The 18,630-nt window shown below is 40.7% G+C and overlaps 1 protein-coding gene across 1 annotated transcript in view; it reads right to left on the bottom strand.

Annotated features, from left to right (window-relative positions):
• Nucleotides 1-18,630, bottom strand: part of ARHGAP6 (Rho GTPase activating protein 6) — a 244,454-nt gene that overhangs the window by 36,931 nt on the left and 188,893 nt on the right. The window contains exons 4-8 of the mRNA XM_039874318.1: nt 14,582-14,838; nt 12,276-12,471; nt 7,203-7,258; nt 4,824-4,974; nt 3,651-3,799 (exon numbers count right to left, since the gene is read on the bottom strand). Coding sequence (XP_039730252.1) covers nt 3,651-3,799; nt 4,824-4,974; nt 7,203-7,258; nt 12,276-12,471; nt 14,582-14,838 — 809 coding nt within the window. The remainder of the gene's footprint in view (nt 1-3,650; nt 3,800-4,823; nt 4,975-7,202; nt 7,259-12,275; nt 12,472-14,581; nt 14,839-18,630) is intronic.

Raw genomic sequence — 18,630 nt, 5'->3', positions numbered from 1 at the left:
CATTTGATAAAGGAGGAAGCTCAGACCTCCCCCACCCTGTCTCTGTTTTCCTTCCTCTTCCTCTATTTTAAAAATACAAGGTTATGTAGCAAGGTGCTGGCAGGGCCTTTGTGACGCTCCAAACTTCTTGACGCTCTGATTCAGTTTTCTCCCACGTTCCAATCCATGACAACTACCCTGAAAAAAGATAACACATCTAACACAAATTAACAAAAGGTAAAACAAAAACCTGAAAACTGCTTCGTTTCTTCATCGTATTTTACAATTTTTGCCTCACTCCAGACTGCCTGTTCTGTATTCTCTACCTGCTCATGCCAAACCAACTGAAAAAGTGATAAACAAAGAACCTTTCTCTCATTCCTCTTCCTCTACTCTTAAGTTACACCAGAAGGGTGCTAACTCCCATCCCTATGCGACGCTGACGCGGTCTGTTTATTCAATTCCTCAGGCGCCCTTTCGCTCAATCCCCACACACCCATTGATGTGTAGGTTAAATTCAATCTCCTTCACAAAGCCATTCCTAACTTTTCTGGTCCACGTTCCTCACTTCTCTGAAGTTCTGCAGGGACTCTGTACTGCATTCTCCAATTCTACATTCGCCTTGTGTTTTCCCCCGCCTCCATCTCCTAGATGCCACAGCATCCCAGGAACAGTAATTAGAAAATTCCTGAACAACGGTCACTGGTTTAGAGGAACTCAGGGTAGGTGCCCAGGACATATGTGATTCAAATAGCAAGGCCATTCTTACACGGAAACATTTTAAATGTCAATTGCTATTTTCCACATTCATACAGAAGCTTCCTACCTCTCTCCCTCCCTGTCTCTAACCAATCTACAACACGGGTATATCACCTTAGTGCAGTCCTTCCAAAGATTCAGAACCTAAAAGAATCAGAACCTAAAAGAATCAGGCGTTCGTTACTCTATGAACATGGCCCCATTTCCCCCTCATACCTCATTAGTACTTTCCCACTCCAGGGCCTTTACTCCAATTCAAGATGGCCGCACGGGCTGCTTGCTTTCCTATAATTTTTAACTATTTCACAGGAGCAATGCTCTCCTCATACTTCTCCGGCTGCTTTAATTTTTGGTTACTAATCCTTCATTTTGATTCAAGGTTTAGGTCAAGACTGTCTAGAAACCCTTGTAATCTCTCTCTTCCCTGTATGACTTTGCTGTTAACAGGATATTTTCACGTTCCTTATAGTAACTAGTCTTCCCAACCATTGCACAGTGCCAGTTGAAGAATTCGTATTCCCGAAGTTCAGATAAAGAAACTCAAGTTTAGGAAGGTTAATAGAGCTCTCCAAGGACACATGGATAGTGAGTTATAAAGCTACCAAGTGCTCTCGATCAGGGGTGACTCTGCCCCTCCGTTGCCCCCACAAGATACTTAGCAATGTCAAGAGACACTTTTGTTTGTTGCAACTAGGGCTGCGGGAGGAGTTGCTACTGGCATCAAGTGAGTAGTGGCCAAGGATGCTGCAGCTGCACATCCCACAGTGCACAGGGCAGCTCCTAGGACAAAGAATTACCAAGTCTCAAATGTCAATCATATGGAGGCTGAGAAACTCTGAATTTAAACCTGAACTAGACTCGTAGATCTTTTCTACTTCCTATTCTATATTTCCATTCTTAGTTAGTTAGATTGGTTTGGGTTTGAAGCACAGCTGGAAATTTAGTAGTCACGGGATCGCCCTAACCAGTACCCAACATGACAGTTTTGTGTAAATTAGAAAAAGGAGCCCCTTCCTCAAGATGTTTTACTGCCTTCCACTCACTGGGATACTGTCCTCATATCTCTGTACATCTCCAGTGACTATGATGTACATGGCGCCTCCACCGGAGTTGTGAAACGCGCAAATATACAACTTGCATGATCACAAGGGGATGCTCTCTGTGGGATACTGGCTATGTGATTTAACCCCTCTAGCCCTCACTTTCCACCTCTGAAACATGGGGACAATGACATCTCTCTTATGTAATGGAGGACTGACTATAATATGTAATAGCTGGCACATGGTAGGACACGCATCAATGATAGCTAGTATTTCAGCTCAGTTGTGTATGTACCTATCTGGGAATATCTCCTTCTCTTCGGCAGAGGCGAGGGAGTCCTGTTCAGTATTGGGACTGAAAGAGTGTGTCTGAAAATGATTCTAAAAAAAGCAACACTGAGTTCAGTTGGACTTTGTGCTCTCCTCAATGCCTTCTTAATTGCCTAAGACCCGACTTTTTCCTTCTCACGTAGTACTTAAGAAACGCCAGAGAGCAACTGAAACACAGACAGGGCTCTGTCTTTACCCAATGATTAGGCAGATGATTCGACAGCTTCTATTATATCTCCATCGATAAAGAAAGACACCCAGGTAGGTAATATAACTACTTAACAATTATGAGAATTATAGCGTATCCATCAAAGAGCTGTGTCTGCTGAAATAAGCCATCAGTGCCATGTTATGAAACCTGAAGCCAGCAGAAGTTTCACTAATTATAACTGCTATGGAGATGAAGGGCTAACTCAGGAAAGTTCCATTCTCATTATGACAGGGAGAAAAACAAATGTGGAATTGCCTTTCTGGATTAAAGTAAAAAAAAAAAAAAATTATACACGACCAGGACTTTTGGAAAAGAAATTTGGCAAACACAGATTGAATCCATGATAGAGCGGAGTTTTGCTCAACAAGGATTTTTTTTAAAAAATAAGTTTGCGGTTAAGTTTGGAATGCCTTTGGCTCCTTCTTGATGATTTACAATGTGCGTTAGCTTATTAAAAAGTCTAAGATCTCCTGGGAGATCCAAGGTCAAGGAGAAGTATTACTGCATTGTATCAGAAAGAGAAATAGGTCTCTTGTTAAGATAAAGATTAAAGAGGTTGCTTGCTAAAGGGGCACCTAAAATTGATGCCAGCCTCTCACTTGTCCAAGGGTGAAACCTAAAATCACCTTGAAGTGCGTGACCATGACCAAAGTGAACCAGAGCTTAAGAACTCAGATGGGGCAGACACGGTAGGGCCTGAGTGGGGACCAGGTCCAACAAGAACGTCGTTACTGGACATTCCACAGTTGACACCATGTGGCATCAAGTTGCCTGGCAATGTTCGGCAGATGAGACCTTCCAGTTCCTTCTACACCTGATCTGGAAGCAGGATTGACCTTCCGATGCATTGAGCAGTCCCTATTTGGGGGGTAGTGGTTAAGGAGAGAAAGGACTTCTCAAAAGGAAGATCCCAGACGTCTAGCTCTAGGGTAGATGGGAGCTCCGAGAACGAACTGGAAGAATAAAGAGGCGACATCACATTTTGGCTCCAGGTTAAAGAAGCAGATCAAATTAGTGACAAGGGCAGCAATCTCCCCCCATCTCCATTACTCCGTTTTTTTCATGATTGTGAGTACTCTGTAGCTCATTGTTTGTTTTCCTCACACAAATGGAAGCATCCTTGAAACACAGGAGGTTAGTGGCCTATGTGCTTTTAGGAACTGTCCCTCTAGAGCAAACCCGGCATTAGTTCTTCCTACATAGACAGGTGGATGGGGAAAGGAAAGATGCCATTTCTTCCAGGTGAAACGTTTGACCAAATCGACAGAGTGCCCTTTTAAAACAGGAAGAAGGAAAAGTCAGAGCATCTGCAGCAGCAGAGGGGTGCATACCTCCTGCCCATCTTTGCTGATGTTGTCATTGGCGTGTCTGGCGACGATGGCGAGGAACTGCAGGAGGCGGTGGAGCGTATCGCAGTTGCAGGGAGGTAGAAGGTAGATGAGGAGCTGCAAGGTGCCCAGCTGTTCCTCTGGCTGCAGCACTGAGCGAGGCAAAAAGAGGCGCTCTAAGTAAACAGGGAAACTCGCACCATTCAGGCTCGGAGGAGAGGCCCCCTCTCAATGGTCGTCAGAATGGATCATCAGAGTAAGTTACATTTCATCCACTCTCCCATTGACTTAGCAATTTAATAGCAAGGTTCTATGAGAGATAGAAAGATAAAATAGACCTGGAGAAATAGAAATATAACATCTAGGGCAAGCGTTATAATCCAGATTAAAGAGGTAGCATCCTTTTTCTGACTTTCTTCTCCCTCCTTGCCCTGGCATTACTCATCGTTCACCTTATGGACTGCACTCTTTCACTTTTGGTAAATATTTACTAACAAGGACTGAGAAGTGGTAAACATTTTGCAGATCGAATTTTTAAAAACCAGATTTCAGGCTCTTTTCTGTTGAGCAAGAAATAGGCTTTTTGTTGTCAATAGCCAAGACACGGTATGACAGTGTCTTCTCTCTCTTCTGTAATCTGATTTGAATTGCAGCATTGGAGGAAGAATTGTCTGGAGGCTGACACAGCTCTGGCCTATTCTTCCTCCCCTCTGCCTTCATCTTCTCCATGGCATGTGTGTCTATAGCCCTGAAGCAGCCATAGTGAAAGTCTCGGCACTGGGCTATGCCATCCTGCTTCGATGGAATGTTGCCTGCCTCCTTTTCTCACTCTGGGTTCCTGTGACTCCCTCCTTCCTTGTACCAGAAATGCAAACTCATTTTCAGTCCCAGGCTCAATGTGAACTCCTGCCGTTACTTCAAAGCATCAACGTATGGCACTTTGTACTATTCTAGGGTCATCTGAAAGCATCCCAAATTCTTCTTGGCTACTTCCATTTGTCCTACTGCAACTTTCTTCACGCTAATTCTCCCCAGGGTGAATCTTAAAAAATTCCCCAAATAGCCCACTCATCAGAGACGAATAAATAAGGACAAAACAAGCACAAAGTTTTGATGGGGGCGCCGGACGTAGCGGTAATTCAGGGTCACGTCCCTGTTAATGGCCGGAGTACGCACAGAGAGTGTTGATGAAAGCTGTGTACAGCTCCCTGGTGAGAAGTGGGTCTGGCATGTCCCTCAGGAACTCCTTCAACAAGGCAGCCACATCGTGAACGCTGTGCTCTTCCTCCAGAGAGACATCAACCCCACGGTCGAATTCCTCACGTAACTGGAAAAATAACAGTTCAACTGGCAACTTCATAACATCATACCTCTACGTTCAGTGCCCAGCAAAAGAAGGGTGGTGACTTGCGGCATCTGGTATTAAGGTCATGCAGACCCAATGAGGAGAAGCAAACAACGTGTCGCCTTGATGCACAGAGTCTATGCAACCTGGCCATGGATATATATATATATATATATAATCGAATAAACGTATCTGTGGGTTTATCATCAATGATGCAAGCAGAAGGGCTCAATAACGACATCCAGAAGGTTGGGAGAAAGAGCTAAGGGGTTAGGTCAACTGTAAATGTGGGAGGGAGGAATGAATCTATTATACAGCAGTTTTGCATGTCAGCCGTCCTACCACGTTGGAATTTTGACATTTTAGAGAAATACTCAACAAGAAAGCAAAAAGAGTTTTCTGCAGGCAACGAAATTAAAAATCCCGATGAGCCATTCATGACTAAGACTTGAAAGATGACGATAACTAAATAAAAACTGTCTTCGATTTGTCAAAGCAGCCTTACTAACAGTTCCCAGAAGGATTCTCTGCCTCGAATCATTATACTAGGTTTATTAGCATTTATAGCAACAGGAAAACACAAGAGCAAGAAAAATGGAGTCATAACTCTGCATCCGACTTTCATCGCTGACAGCTCAACCTCTTATGTATCGGCGACGAATGATAAATTAACCCCCAATATTGTGGCAATTATTCTGAAAGAAAAGTGTAGGGTGCTAAGAAGGGGTATAACAAGATAACATGGTGAGTTAGAGCATATTTCATACTTGAAATCTAAGTCTAAATAAGCACCAATCATATTTTTATTAGATAATCTCCATGCAAAGGTTTTCCTTCGGTGGATCCAGATATGACAGAGAAGTCATTTCCGACACTCGCCACCTGTCCATCTGATGAGAATGCCCGTGACTGCCCCTGGATCACTCATCGATTCCAGGCAACTCCTCAGCCTTCCACTCCTACCTGTGATCATTCATACACACCACGTTTCTTTTCTGAGCACACACACATGCAGAAAGAATGGACCATGGAAAGAGCATGGTCTAAATTGCATGATCCTGAATTTAACACTCATCTTGAGTCTGACGCTGGCTACATTGAGTGATCTTAAGTTTCTTAATCTCTCTAATCCTCAAAAGAAGTGGTTGAAAGGGGCTACTCTCACAGCTGGTGGGCAGATTCAATGAGACAACGCTTGTGAAAATATTCTGCAATTCCGCATAGGTGAGAGGCTTAAGAAATGTTACTAAACTGTGTTTCTTCCTGAGTCCTGTTGTGAAATGTTAAATAGAGTTCAATAGTCTTTTGCGTGACTATTAAAAATAAAATATCAACCAACGAACCAAAGAGAAAACATACTTCCTCCAAAAGCCCCTCTTATCTTGACAAAAAAGAGACAGATTTCAGTTAGTTTCAATAGTATGAACAAATATCATTTCTTCAGCTTCATCCGACTAAAAATTATTTTGATTTGGCTTCATTTTTGAGTTGGTGACGTCCTTATTTCTTTCTGTTGGAACCAACAAAAGGAAAATAACATTTTAATTTTCTTTTAGCCAACAAATGAGTTCTTCTCTCAAAGGACGCTTTCCTTTTTATGAAGCCATCATGAACACAGACACCTGCCTGATCACAGGAACCTATTCCTGAAGCTCTAACATCAAACTTCTGTCTCAAGAATGTCACAGAGTGCTGAAGGAGTCCCAGGGCACAGTCTCTATATGAAAAATGAACTGGGGATCAATGGTTCCACGGACACTTCATAAAAATTATTTATTTTCAAGAAAGTAAAGCCATAAACATAGCATCTTACATGAAGATAATATTAATGGCATTATTCACATTGCATTTTAGTGAAAATGGCTGCTATACAACTGTTTTCTATTTCTTATCACTTACTAATTAGGTACTCTCTGCATCTCCTGCTTTTACGGTTTCAGAAAGTTATTTATAAATTAGTTTTGTTTGGCTGTACACACCAAGGACACGTCTGGACGTTTGCTTTTGAGTGTTTGATCCTAACTCCATCGCAACCTTTCTGGGCTTCTGAGTTGTTGCCTTTTACCTCTTGGGACTCAATTATACTATAATTGGCTGGAGGACACAGAAAAGATATTCCGAAATGAATGTGCATAAGCTTGAACTTGGCACGAGGTAATTCAATTGAAAGTCAAGTGAAACAGACAATATAATCTTCACTTTTTACTTACTTGTCTCACTCTCTTTTTTGAGCTTCCAACTCGGAATATGCCCACTGTCTGGAGGCCTGCAAATAAGCAAACAAAATCAATAGTCTTGTTTTATGGTTTGAAACTCTGGAGGAAATCAAAACAGAAATAGAACAGAAGGCCGGCACTGCGCTGAGCAACAGCAACTTGACAGCATGCACGAATGCGCATGTGGCCCCCACTATATTCTCCAGGTACCCACAGCTTAGCCCTATAAGCACCAGGTTGTTTTACACCGAACATTTCTGATGAAAAATTTTCCATGTGATATTACGTATTCCCACACCTCCATATGAGAAAAATAACGAGTTCTCTCATTCAGAATAATTACTTCAATATGAAATTTATATGAACTTTTAGCTCTTGGTCAATTTTTAAAATAGGTATTTCTTGTTTTGCTGATCATAATTAAAACATGTACCTGATGTAGAAATATTTTGGTTTATTTCTATCCAGTCTTCTCTCCCTCTCTCTCCCTTTCTCTCTCTCTCTCTCTATGTAGACACACACATGCACAAACACACGCACACACACACACACACACACATAGTGTGAGCTCAATTATGTATATGTGTGTGTGTATAGATAAATAGATACAGAGAGAAAAAATGTTAAATGCCATAAGAATTTTTATGCCAGTAAAAAGTCCTTATAAATGTTATTTAAGATGAATTTAAGATGAATGCAAAATAGTCTATTGTATGAATGTGCCACGACTCACTTCATATTCCCCTATGAGAGGCATAGAGTTCCCCCAGACACACCTGGACTGGTTCTGTATTCTAAATGACCCTATCATGAACAACTCTGTACATAGGTCCTACTTCACATTTCTGATTTTCTTACGATCACGTCCTAGAAGTGAGATTATAGGCTCGATGCATACAAAAGAGTTAACCAGCCCAAGATGTCAGTAGCACCGAGGTTGAGAGATCCTGCTCTAAAAAATTAGGTATCTTAAAACTAAGAAGTTCCTTAAAATCATTACATTTCCAATCAATGTTCACAGAAAGTTCAGAAACTGTGATAGGTTGACGCGCCTTTTAGTCACTGAACGTCTCCTCTCTGCATTTTCGCCTTGGAATTGGTCTGAGGAGGAAAAAGCATAGGTTTCCTGCTAGAGATCTCTCCACCGTCTGGACTTGGACACTGTGGTATCATTTATGTGTTCCTCTTTCCCTGTTATTTCCTCTGAAGAGAGAATTAGAGACAGAGTTTTCTCTGATCCAGGTTTGATTTGGGGGGCAAGAGTACTTCCTAAGAGGTATGATGTACTCCCTTCCGGGGCACAAAATGTCTGAATGGTCCTCCTTTTCCTATGTAAGCCGTTAAATATGGCCGCTGATGCTCATCATCTACATTTATTCTTTCATTGGTGGATCATTTGGGATAACTGATTAGAAGGGCGATGCCAGACTGGAGTGCCGACGGCCATTTTGTAGCCACATGAAGAGAGCTGGTCTCAGAGTAAAATCAGCAAACAGACTGATGCCCTCATGGCATCATTTGAATCCTGGCCCCAGCTGTGCCTAAATCTAGATGTCAAACTCAGACTTCAAGTATGAAAATAGAAATGGGGGAGGGTGCTTTGCTTAAGCTAGTTTTATCTGGATCCCTCCCTCTTGCCACTGAAAAAGCTCTGACTGGTACGATATGTGTTTAAATTGGAAAGAATTTAAATATTTATACCATTTCTTTCATCCAGAAATAAAGTAAGCATCTTAATCTGACTAAGTCATGTTTTATATCTCTCAGTAAAGATTTGCAGTTTTCTTCATACGCATTTCTTCTTATTACAGATATTCTGGGTATATTACATTTTTGATATTAATATGAATGAATTATTTTATCAGAACAGTACATAAATGATTATTGTTCTTTATAGGAAATGGATATCTTTTTGTATATTTACATTATGGTCTTGCCCCATTGTGTATTAAGTATAAGACTTTTTGAGTTGGTTTTCCAGGTTTTTTTAGTTAGAAAAGATAACATCCATAAATACCGCACTTATCTCTGATATGTTATAAGTGGTGTCCTGAATTTCCAGAGTAATTTGAGAGAATCATGGTGAGAGGCTACTTATCTTGGTGCTCTGCTCTTGGGTGGGATTTTGCTTTGCATCTGTTTTCAAAAGATGTCTGTACCCTCATTGTTGCTGCTATTGATGCATTTGCCCCATAACCGAGTCTAACCCCCAGCCTAATTTATTATTTCTACCTCTCTGGGAGCTTGAAAACAGGATAATCAAGCTATTAGAACCAAATCCATAATTATACTTCTTTATCTGCAAAATGAGCATAATAAGTATCCGCCTCAAAAGTTATACAACAGTTCAATTAACTAATACAGATAAAATAACTCAGGATCATACCTGGCATCGACTATTATATAAAGAGAAATAGGATCTCACTTAACTGAGTGAGTCTTCTTTGTGCAAAATAGAAAATTTTAATTTAGTAGTAGGTCTTGGCACTTTTTTAATTTTGGCCACATTTATTTTCTTATTTTCTGATGGTTTCCAAGTAGTTGACATTTCTACATAAGTGAGATGTCACAAAAGGGCATTTTCTACACAGGTGGGACTCTGTTTGGCTGGATTCCTCCAGGCTGTTCCAAAATGCCCATTTCTATGTACTCAATTATAGTACTTTTCTGTTTGGGAAAAATGACTGAGATTTAAAAAAATAGTTAGTGATCAATTGCTATAATTCCTATATATCTCAATAGCTAATAATTCATTTTAAGTTTTTGTAATTACTTATTTACTTTTTTTAGGGAGAGCAAATGACAGCCTTCAGACAGGCAATGCTGTTCTCTGACATAAGCTTTACAGTGATTTTCCTCAAAGAGAAGAAACAGTCTAGGCATTCAGTAACCTTGACTTAAGACAGTCACTGATAAAAACAAGTGTACATAAAAAAAAAAAGGCAAAGAAACGTGACTTTGCTGTGTCCTGTCCTAGAAATCGACGTGATCACATTTCTCTCCTTTTCATCAGAAACTGAAATGAAAACTAGACCCAAAGTGCCTGGATCTCAGGCTTAGGGAATTCAAGTAACAAGGACAAGCATAATAAGCAGGAGGCCCGACCCTGAACTCAGCCTAAATCTCAGAAATATAACTCTCAGAAATATGACTCTTCGTGATGTTGTCTAGGTTATTTTTTTTTTAATGTGTGCTTCTTAGAAATTGGAAATCTTAAGGAATTTGACCTAATAATATAGAAAGCATTGCTATGGGTGAGAAATAAGTGGGGAAGAGTGATGTACGCAAACATAGATGGAGCCTAGATCATTGTCCGAGACCAATTTTGAAGAGAATGAAAAGATCTTTGATAAATATTTATAAGGCTAAAGTGAATCAAACTCTTTGCTACCCATTTCAAAAACTGGCAAATAAAGTCTTATAAAAGAATTGTTTTTTGAAGTTTGTTCTTTATCCATTGGTTTACAGTGACCAAGATGATATCTGTTCGATTTTGAACGTCTCTTATTTTTCTAGAGCTATTTCGTTTAAATGGCATGAAAACGTGGAATAGAATGTCAAAGCCTTGAGAGATCACCCAGGTTACTGTCTTTCCTTTAAGCCCTAAACTGCACTTTATTCCAAAAAAAGAAAGTGAACTGCCATTTGTTGTTGTTTGGTTTTTTTAAATAAGCTTAAATGGAATTTATTTTCAAACAGAAAATAAAAAGACATACCAAGTTTTCTTTTATGAAAGCAGTTACTTAACCTAGCACTGGATTTTTGTATGATTGGAGTAGAATTTTCTTGTTTTGAATTCTTTGAAATGCTTACAGTTCACTCCCTACATACTTTATAGGAAAAAATTATAATTACAAAAGCATGTGGCTCTTTTTCTACCTCATAGTGAAATTGAAGCTGAATTTACATATTCAAAGTACTGAACTCTTTAGTTGCTAAGCTATTTTTAAAACCAATTCTGCTCAAACAATATTTATTGAACATCTACATTGTGTTATGATACTAACTTGAGAATTCAAAATAACTAAGACCTTTACCTTGACCTCCAGTTAACCTTCCCAGAAGAGACAGACACACACACACACACACACACACACACGTGCACACATATGTTAAAATTTTGTATAAACAAAATTTCAAAGCATATTAAGTCACTCATATTTTGTCAAGTGATTTCCATATAAAATGAGTTAAGAGATTTCGATATACTGTTAATAATTTTTAATAAAGTTCCATTTTATTAGAAATAAATGAGAATATTGATAGTATTTACATCTACGTAATAGCCTCAGAACTTTCTTTGCTTTCTGCTTCTTTTTTATGTTTATTACAATGAGCATATTATTTATATGGTAAAGAAGCAATTAAGAGATATTCTCATGTCCATAAAATATATGCTAACACTATAGCACACAAATTTACATTATGGAAATGGCAGTTTGATGAGCCAAGTCTAAATTTCAGTAACATTTAAAAATAACTGTACAATATTTTTAAGTCAACATATTAACTGGAACTGAGTAGTTATAAGGGTCATCATGAAGACATTTTAAGTGCACATCCTTCTGCAAAAATGCAAATAGCTATATAGAAACCTGTTGTCAAAAACTATGTATTTAAAAAAACTGTGGATTTTCTATTCGCTTAAGAAATGGTTTTCAAATCTTTTTTTTAAAAAAGAAGCTGGAATCTTATGTTTTGAAGAAAGCCTTACGAGTAACTTTAAAGTACAAAAAAGATAAATGTGGCCCTGCTCTGTTTGATGGGGGCTCTGGGGACAGACCCAGTCCAAAGGTCTTGCTTTCCCCTAAACTTCTTGACCTCCAGGGTCACCTCTGAGGACTCTTGGGGTCTCAGCAATCTGATGTCATCAAGTGGATCTCTTCTCCCCCCAAATCTTGGTTAGCCCAGTAATCTCTTAAGCAAACACTCAGCTATCTTCACAAAGAAAACTTTGGCCCAGAGATCGATCGAATGAACGCAGAATGAAAATGGGTGCTTAAATGAATGATGCCTGAATCAATGAAAGTCTTTAGTACGTGCTTGCCGACAGATAAGTCTGCTTACCATGTTTTTCTAGATGTTGACAGCAGCTGTCCACCAGCCTGGGGACCTGTCTGTAAATAGGATTCAGACTGAGTTTCTTATCTCTGGCTTTTTCTTTTTTATTTTGAGCCTCGGCAGGCAAGGAGAGTTGTAAAGCTTCTAGCAGTCGAGACTGATTGTCATCAAGATCTGTGATAGAATCCACAGACATCGCACCCTGCAAATTACATGTAGACATAAACAAAGAGTGAAGATGGAGAAAATAAAAATGGCTTTCCATAGATGCCATCTAAAAAATACTTTGGCCTATGATTATTTATCACACTTGAAATAATACTGCTTGATTTAATTGTACTGTTTGTATATTAAAAGGGAAAGAATTAACGTCTTTTGAAAAAAGTGAGAAAACCTCCACAGTGTAGGGTAAGGTAATGGCAGCTACAATTTCAGCAATAGACGACATTTTCCAAATGAAAGACAAGAGATGGCAAACACATATTTAAAACATTTTGACCCAACCACTTCGTTCCTTGAAACAAGAAGAAAATCACATACTCAACGAATGAGGTAAAGTCAGAGAAGGCTCGTGAATAAAAAATCTAAAAAAAAATGACTCTAGGAAGTAGATTTTTTTTTTAAATAGGAAGATTCCATAAAACAGTCTGCTTGGTTTCCCCCAGAAGCAGCACAGAGGACTTTAGTAAGGAAGTGGTCCCAGGAGACAGCTGCGGGGAAATGGGGGAAATGAGAAAGGAAAGGGAAAAGAGCCACCGAAGGGACTGTCGCCAAGCCTATGACCGCTCTGGGCAGCTAAAGCCCAGCGCATGGGGACCCGTGGGAGACGGTGTAGGTCGAACATCTCGGAGCTATCCCCGCCAAGGTGTCAGGGCGCTGGGGTACTTATACCCCAAGCTTCAAGAGTCATTGACTAAGGGCAGCTTCTGGTAGGGGCAGGGAGGTGACCTTAACGCCTCAGTGCTTGCAGCTTGTCATCTGCATGTGGGCTTCCTCTGGCCATCAGAGAGAGCCTGCAGCAAAGCGATGTGGCGCTGGCAGGTGGAGGGAGGGCTGTCCTGCTAGGAACGGTAAAGGCTGAGGGGAAGAGAACAGGGCACCAACTGCATCCGTAGAGCCACCCATCCTCTGATAAAGCACAGAGGAAGAAGTTGGCTGCTGGTGTCGCAGCAAGGCCTGGCAAGAGACAGGGCATTTTGGGAGGCCGATTACTTAGCCCTAGAATCCCAGAAAGCTCTAACATAGAGCTTTGGTGTTATTGCCATATATGGGTTTGAAGACATAGTCTGAGAGAATGTCGGGATTGGAAGAACAATTCCATCATGTAAATTCAAATATTCCATAATGTTGTCATTTCTTTATCTTTAAACATAGCCGAAGCCTTGAAAAATAGCAATGGCTCAAGCAGCCCTCTATCCTGGACAGGTGCTGAATGTTGAGGGCTGATTGAGAAATAAGGATTTTAAAGTGAGAAGTGTCTGGGGTTTTAACTAGGGTACCAGTCGATGGCTGGAGGTGACAAAGATTTGGGGCCACCAGCTGAGAGGAGAAGGAGAGAAGATTTCCCAGTGACCTAGGAAATTTTAGAGATGTTTACAACTGACTCAGCCAATCACCAACCAGTTTGCCTGAAATGTGAAATTCGAAATGTCAAATAATAGCACAGCGCCTAGAACAAAGCACTCACTCAACAAATGGTACCCTATTGTTACAGTGTTGATTTGTAAGATTATATCTATATACATATACATACATATACGTGTGTGTGTATGTACACACACGCACACACAGAGAGAGGGAGAGAGAGAAAGAGAGAGACAGAGAGAGAGAGAGAGAGAGAGAGAGAGAGAGAGAGTTGTGTTTGAGAAAAAGAATTTCCAGTGATAAGGAAAAAAATCTCGTTGTTTATGAATTCACTGGGCCAGGCATGGTTCTCAGCTGGAGACAAAGAGATTAACAAAAACATCTGGCCCTGTCCTTAAGCCTCACGGTCTCGTGGGAAAGTCTGCTAAGACAATGGAAGACTGCAATAGAGCAGGATCAATGGCGATGTCGCAGAATGTTCAGGATATCACGGGCATATGGATAATCGAGGAGGGGCCCCCGATGGCTTTGAGAAGGATCAGGGGAAGGCTTTGAGGGTGTGCCAGGTGCCATATGGCCAGTGCAAAATCTCTCTGAATGGGGTTGTCGACAGATACTTGGACACAAACGACATTCTCGGTTTTCACAGGAGCAAAGACTTGAAAAATAACCTGCCACATTTTCGGTTGTCCTAGCACTGGCAACGGAGAAAACATTGGCCAACTCACCCTCCTCCTGGCCCGAGGAGCCGGTTCCGGGGTGTTTGGGGACGTCGACTCATTTGGTGTTTCCGAGGTGGAGCTGAGAGATGAGTTACTGCTCGACAGTTCTTTGTTTTGTCTTTTATTTCCAAATGGGAGGAGGGAAGCCACGAAATCAGATGCGTCCTTCTGCTCATCCCTCTGCAGGTCTTGCTTGAGTTTATAGGCCCGGTCATTTGCAATGACTTGGGATAAGGGCATTCCAAATGCTTGCGGGACGAATTCTGGAATGGAAAACAAAGGTTCGTTTTCAAGAAAGACCAGTGAAGACTCACTCATGTTTCAGACCTCAGGGCAGACATATTCAAATGGCTGTTTTCAGAAGAATTTATTGATCAATCTAAATATAGGATGACTTTCGTGTTTATCGGGAGTGGCCAAAGATTCTATTTCAATAAAGAAAGCTAGTATGTATAAAGAACACAGGTTTTAGAAATCTAGGCCTCTAGTTTTTTCTCTACGTAGCTCAAGTATGTTTTAAAGGAAATAACTTTATAGAGAACTATGAAGTTTTGATAGAATGTATGTAATATTTTATCCGCATGCATACACAGTTTTACAACTGTTAGTCTTCAATTTATATGTCTCAGGAGCCCCCAAAGCTTACAAGTCACTTCTCCATTCATCCAACAGGCACTTATGGAACACCTATGATGATGCGCCGTGTCAACTTACGCATTGGGGAGTACAAAGCTTACAAAAGGTAGGGCCAGTCTTTGCTCTCGAAAGGTTCCGAGAGTGGGGTAGGATGAGGAAGCGCAGAGTCAGGTGTATCAATAAGTGTAATACCGTCTATCACGTGCCAGAATAGAGATGCATGAAGCGAAGACCGACATTCAGTTAAGTGGACACTCTCTGGGGCTCCTAGTGCAAGAGCCAGCTCACGAAACCTGCTTTCATGAAGTCTGCTCTCTTTCCTTTGTGTTCCTTATTCCCACATGACAGCCAGGTTGGGGCTGTCATGTCACTGTCATGACCTGTACTCAAGCCATTCTGCTGGCCACACGTGGAAGTGGACTCTCTCCACTAAATGTCCAGTGAAGGGCGCAGGATACAATTTGTTAAATCCTCTAGTAAGGACGATTTCGGGGAAGGAGCATAGTGCAGAAATCTAAGCCTTTATTTGAAGATGTACATCCAGTTGCTCTCCATATCTCTAGTAATTCGTTACACATACATTGTAAGTATATGGATCCATGGGACTATGCATCTTATGGGCAATTATTTAGATTCACGCTGGAAAGCGTTAAGAATTCAATTAAATGAATTATTTCTTTTAGATTCAAAATTTGGTCTCTGGAAGCAGCAAATTAGAGTCTAGCCTCTCCCTTGTTTTTATAACCCCTATGAATAAAACCAGAATGATCAAGGGAAAACAATTCTAAAGCTGTTTGTTCTTTGAAAGAAAAGACTAACATTAAATCAGGTGGAAAGAGGCTTTAAAAGAGTTTCTTCTTTGATCCATGGTGACATTTTCAACATCGCTGAGCCAATGGCCAAGTCTACATTAAAAGCAGAAATGGTTCTATCAAAACATGCAATTTATTTTGAAGTAGAAAATAAAAAGTTCAGAATTTTGGTTCAGAATTTTGGAATGTTCAGAAGGTGCCTACCATTCATCAACAAACTAGGTGGCTCAAATAATACAAAAAATAATTTAGACATTTGTTTGAGTGATCAATGTGGACAATGTAGCAAGATGCAACCCTCAGTGCAGGTAAAAGGCCACCTCCACGACTAGCATAATTAAAAATGAAAGGGGACCACACCAGCCCACCTGCTGTGCACTTTGGGACTTATATGTAAACCAGTGCTGCCTTGTCTCTGGGAATAATCAAATAGTCTTACTTCAAAAAGGTCAGAGACGATCTAGAAATATGTGGATAGTAAGGCTAACGGCTACACGGAGTATACAAAACCTGTTAGGGGTTAATAACAGCAAAAAGGATATTGATAAATGTATCAGGTGACATGTGTCTCTTCATGTAGGTGTCCTCATAGCAGGATTTAATGTGAGATGGGGACTACTGACTCTTCTCCTAGCCACGTTTTCTATACAGGGAAAACCGAGCAGACTCGTTTAAAGATTTCTAGTATCCCTGGAGAATAACAAGAAGAATAATGGTTTCCTCTAGAATTTGTCATTTTAATATCCAAAAGTCTGTCACTCTACTTATAAATCAGAATAATTGAATACAAATTAAATAGGTGGAATACATGAACTCATTTGCTGCCAATTTTTATTGCTCTTTTATTTCCATTCAAGAGATGTAGCCAACTACAATAGATTTTTATTTCTAATAGCCTTTCTTTCCTGGTTGAGTGTGTTTTTTAGTGATAGAGTCGGGATAGGTCTCTCATTTCTTGTTGCTTTCTCCCGAAGGCTCTTAAGAGCTTCAGCAAGGAGACATCTCTATGCTGTAAACTTTTGTGCTGCGGTGTCTAATCTCTGTAAAATTCTAGGCAGGATTCCTTGAATGTTATTGCTTCTCACGATAATGGCTATTGTGAAATTGAAGATTCATTACAAGTCTTTTGAGCAGAACCCTCCTTTATGTGTAAATAAAGTGTTAGGCACACATGCTTGTCTGTGCGTTCAAAGCTCTTCTGTTAAAAGGAAAAAAGAACCTAGAGGCTCTGTGATAACCGTGGCTAATCAAGTTGATAATAGGTTTTTAAAGCCCTAAGGACATTACCGAAGACTCAGTGTTCTGGGGCCAGAGACAAAGTGAATCAGACTCTTATCTATGGTGTGTGTTCGCCAAGGAAACCGCTTCCCCTGCTGTCCTCATTAGTAGCGACTGTCTACTCTGTCTTCCCACGAACTACGGGGTCAGGAGGTGGCACACCATCTTCTTTGCTCCCTACTGCAACTCACAGGTCATCCCCCTCCCGCTGCGTGGCAGAAATCTGCTACTGCAAGGTCCCCCATGGCTCCTGCTCATTGCTCTTCTTTACTGTCACTGATTTTGACTCATAGTGAGACTCTCGATCTACCGTCATCCTGGGTGGCTCAGATGCCTATTTAAATGACCCATCTCTGTCCTCATATCTCCTTTATCTTCTCCTTCTCCTCTTCCTTTTTTCTGCATGCCGCCTTTGTCACCCGCTCCCTCTGCCCCATGCTGGACCTTGTCCTCACCCAAAGTGATCCTACCTCTGGAACCAGGCTTCCTTCCTCCACCCTTGTCTCTCCCAACCCCAAGTTCATGTTTTACACTGCAGTGTGGCAATCTGTTTAAACACACCGTTAAGCTGTCCCGTCCTCACTACACTTGGATCGTGTCTCAACACTCTCAGCATGCAGAACAAAAGTTGTGCTGTGGCTCACGCAGTCCCGTGGAGGTGGCCCTTTCCTGCTCTCTCCTGGGATCGCATGCCCCCTGGTGCTCTCATCTCCAGGAATGGCACTCGATGATAGCATTCAACGCATTTTCTTTCAGAATTCCTACACAGTGATGACTGATACTTGATTTTTCTACTGCTATTTAATAGGATGCAAAATAAAGTTGTATCAATTATTCCTATATAGTGCTATTTCACAGCTCGCATATAGTAACTTACTGAGATTGCCAGGAATAAGATAACATGGCTGCATATGATTTCAGCATAAAGAAAAGTGCCAGACCTGAACGATCCCCAGATTTTATGTCGATAAACATATGGCACAATCGGAGATTCTCCTGTGGAGAGGTGACTCATCCCCCAGATTTATGTCACAATTAAATCCGTTCACCTGGTGTTCTGATTAGGGATCACATTAAGTGGAACAAAGTAGCTACCTATAAATCTTTTTCCCCAAAGTGATTTCTTTTTGATACAAGCAAGAAATTTTCTAACATTCTAGAAGTTTCAAGAATACTCTTTGGTTGCCAAGTAACTTAGCTCAGAGAAGTTAAGGGCTTGGAAATATTCTGCATGCAAATGTTTTCTGAATCAGCATCAGTCCTGAATTAGTTTCCATATGGAAATCAAAAGTCATAGGGACCCTGCTTAATTGACAGGAGGGACACAGG

The sequence above is a fragment of the Pteropus medius genome, unplaced genomic scaffold (assembly GCF_902729225.1).
Source record: "Pteropus medius unplaced genomic scaffold, Ma_sr-lr_union100, whole genome shotgun sequence".
Taxonomy (NCBI): Eukaryota; Metazoa; Chordata; class Mammalia; order Chiroptera; family Pteropodidae; genus Pteropus; species Pteropus medius.
This window is presented reverse-complemented; position numbering and strand designations above follow the sequence as displayed.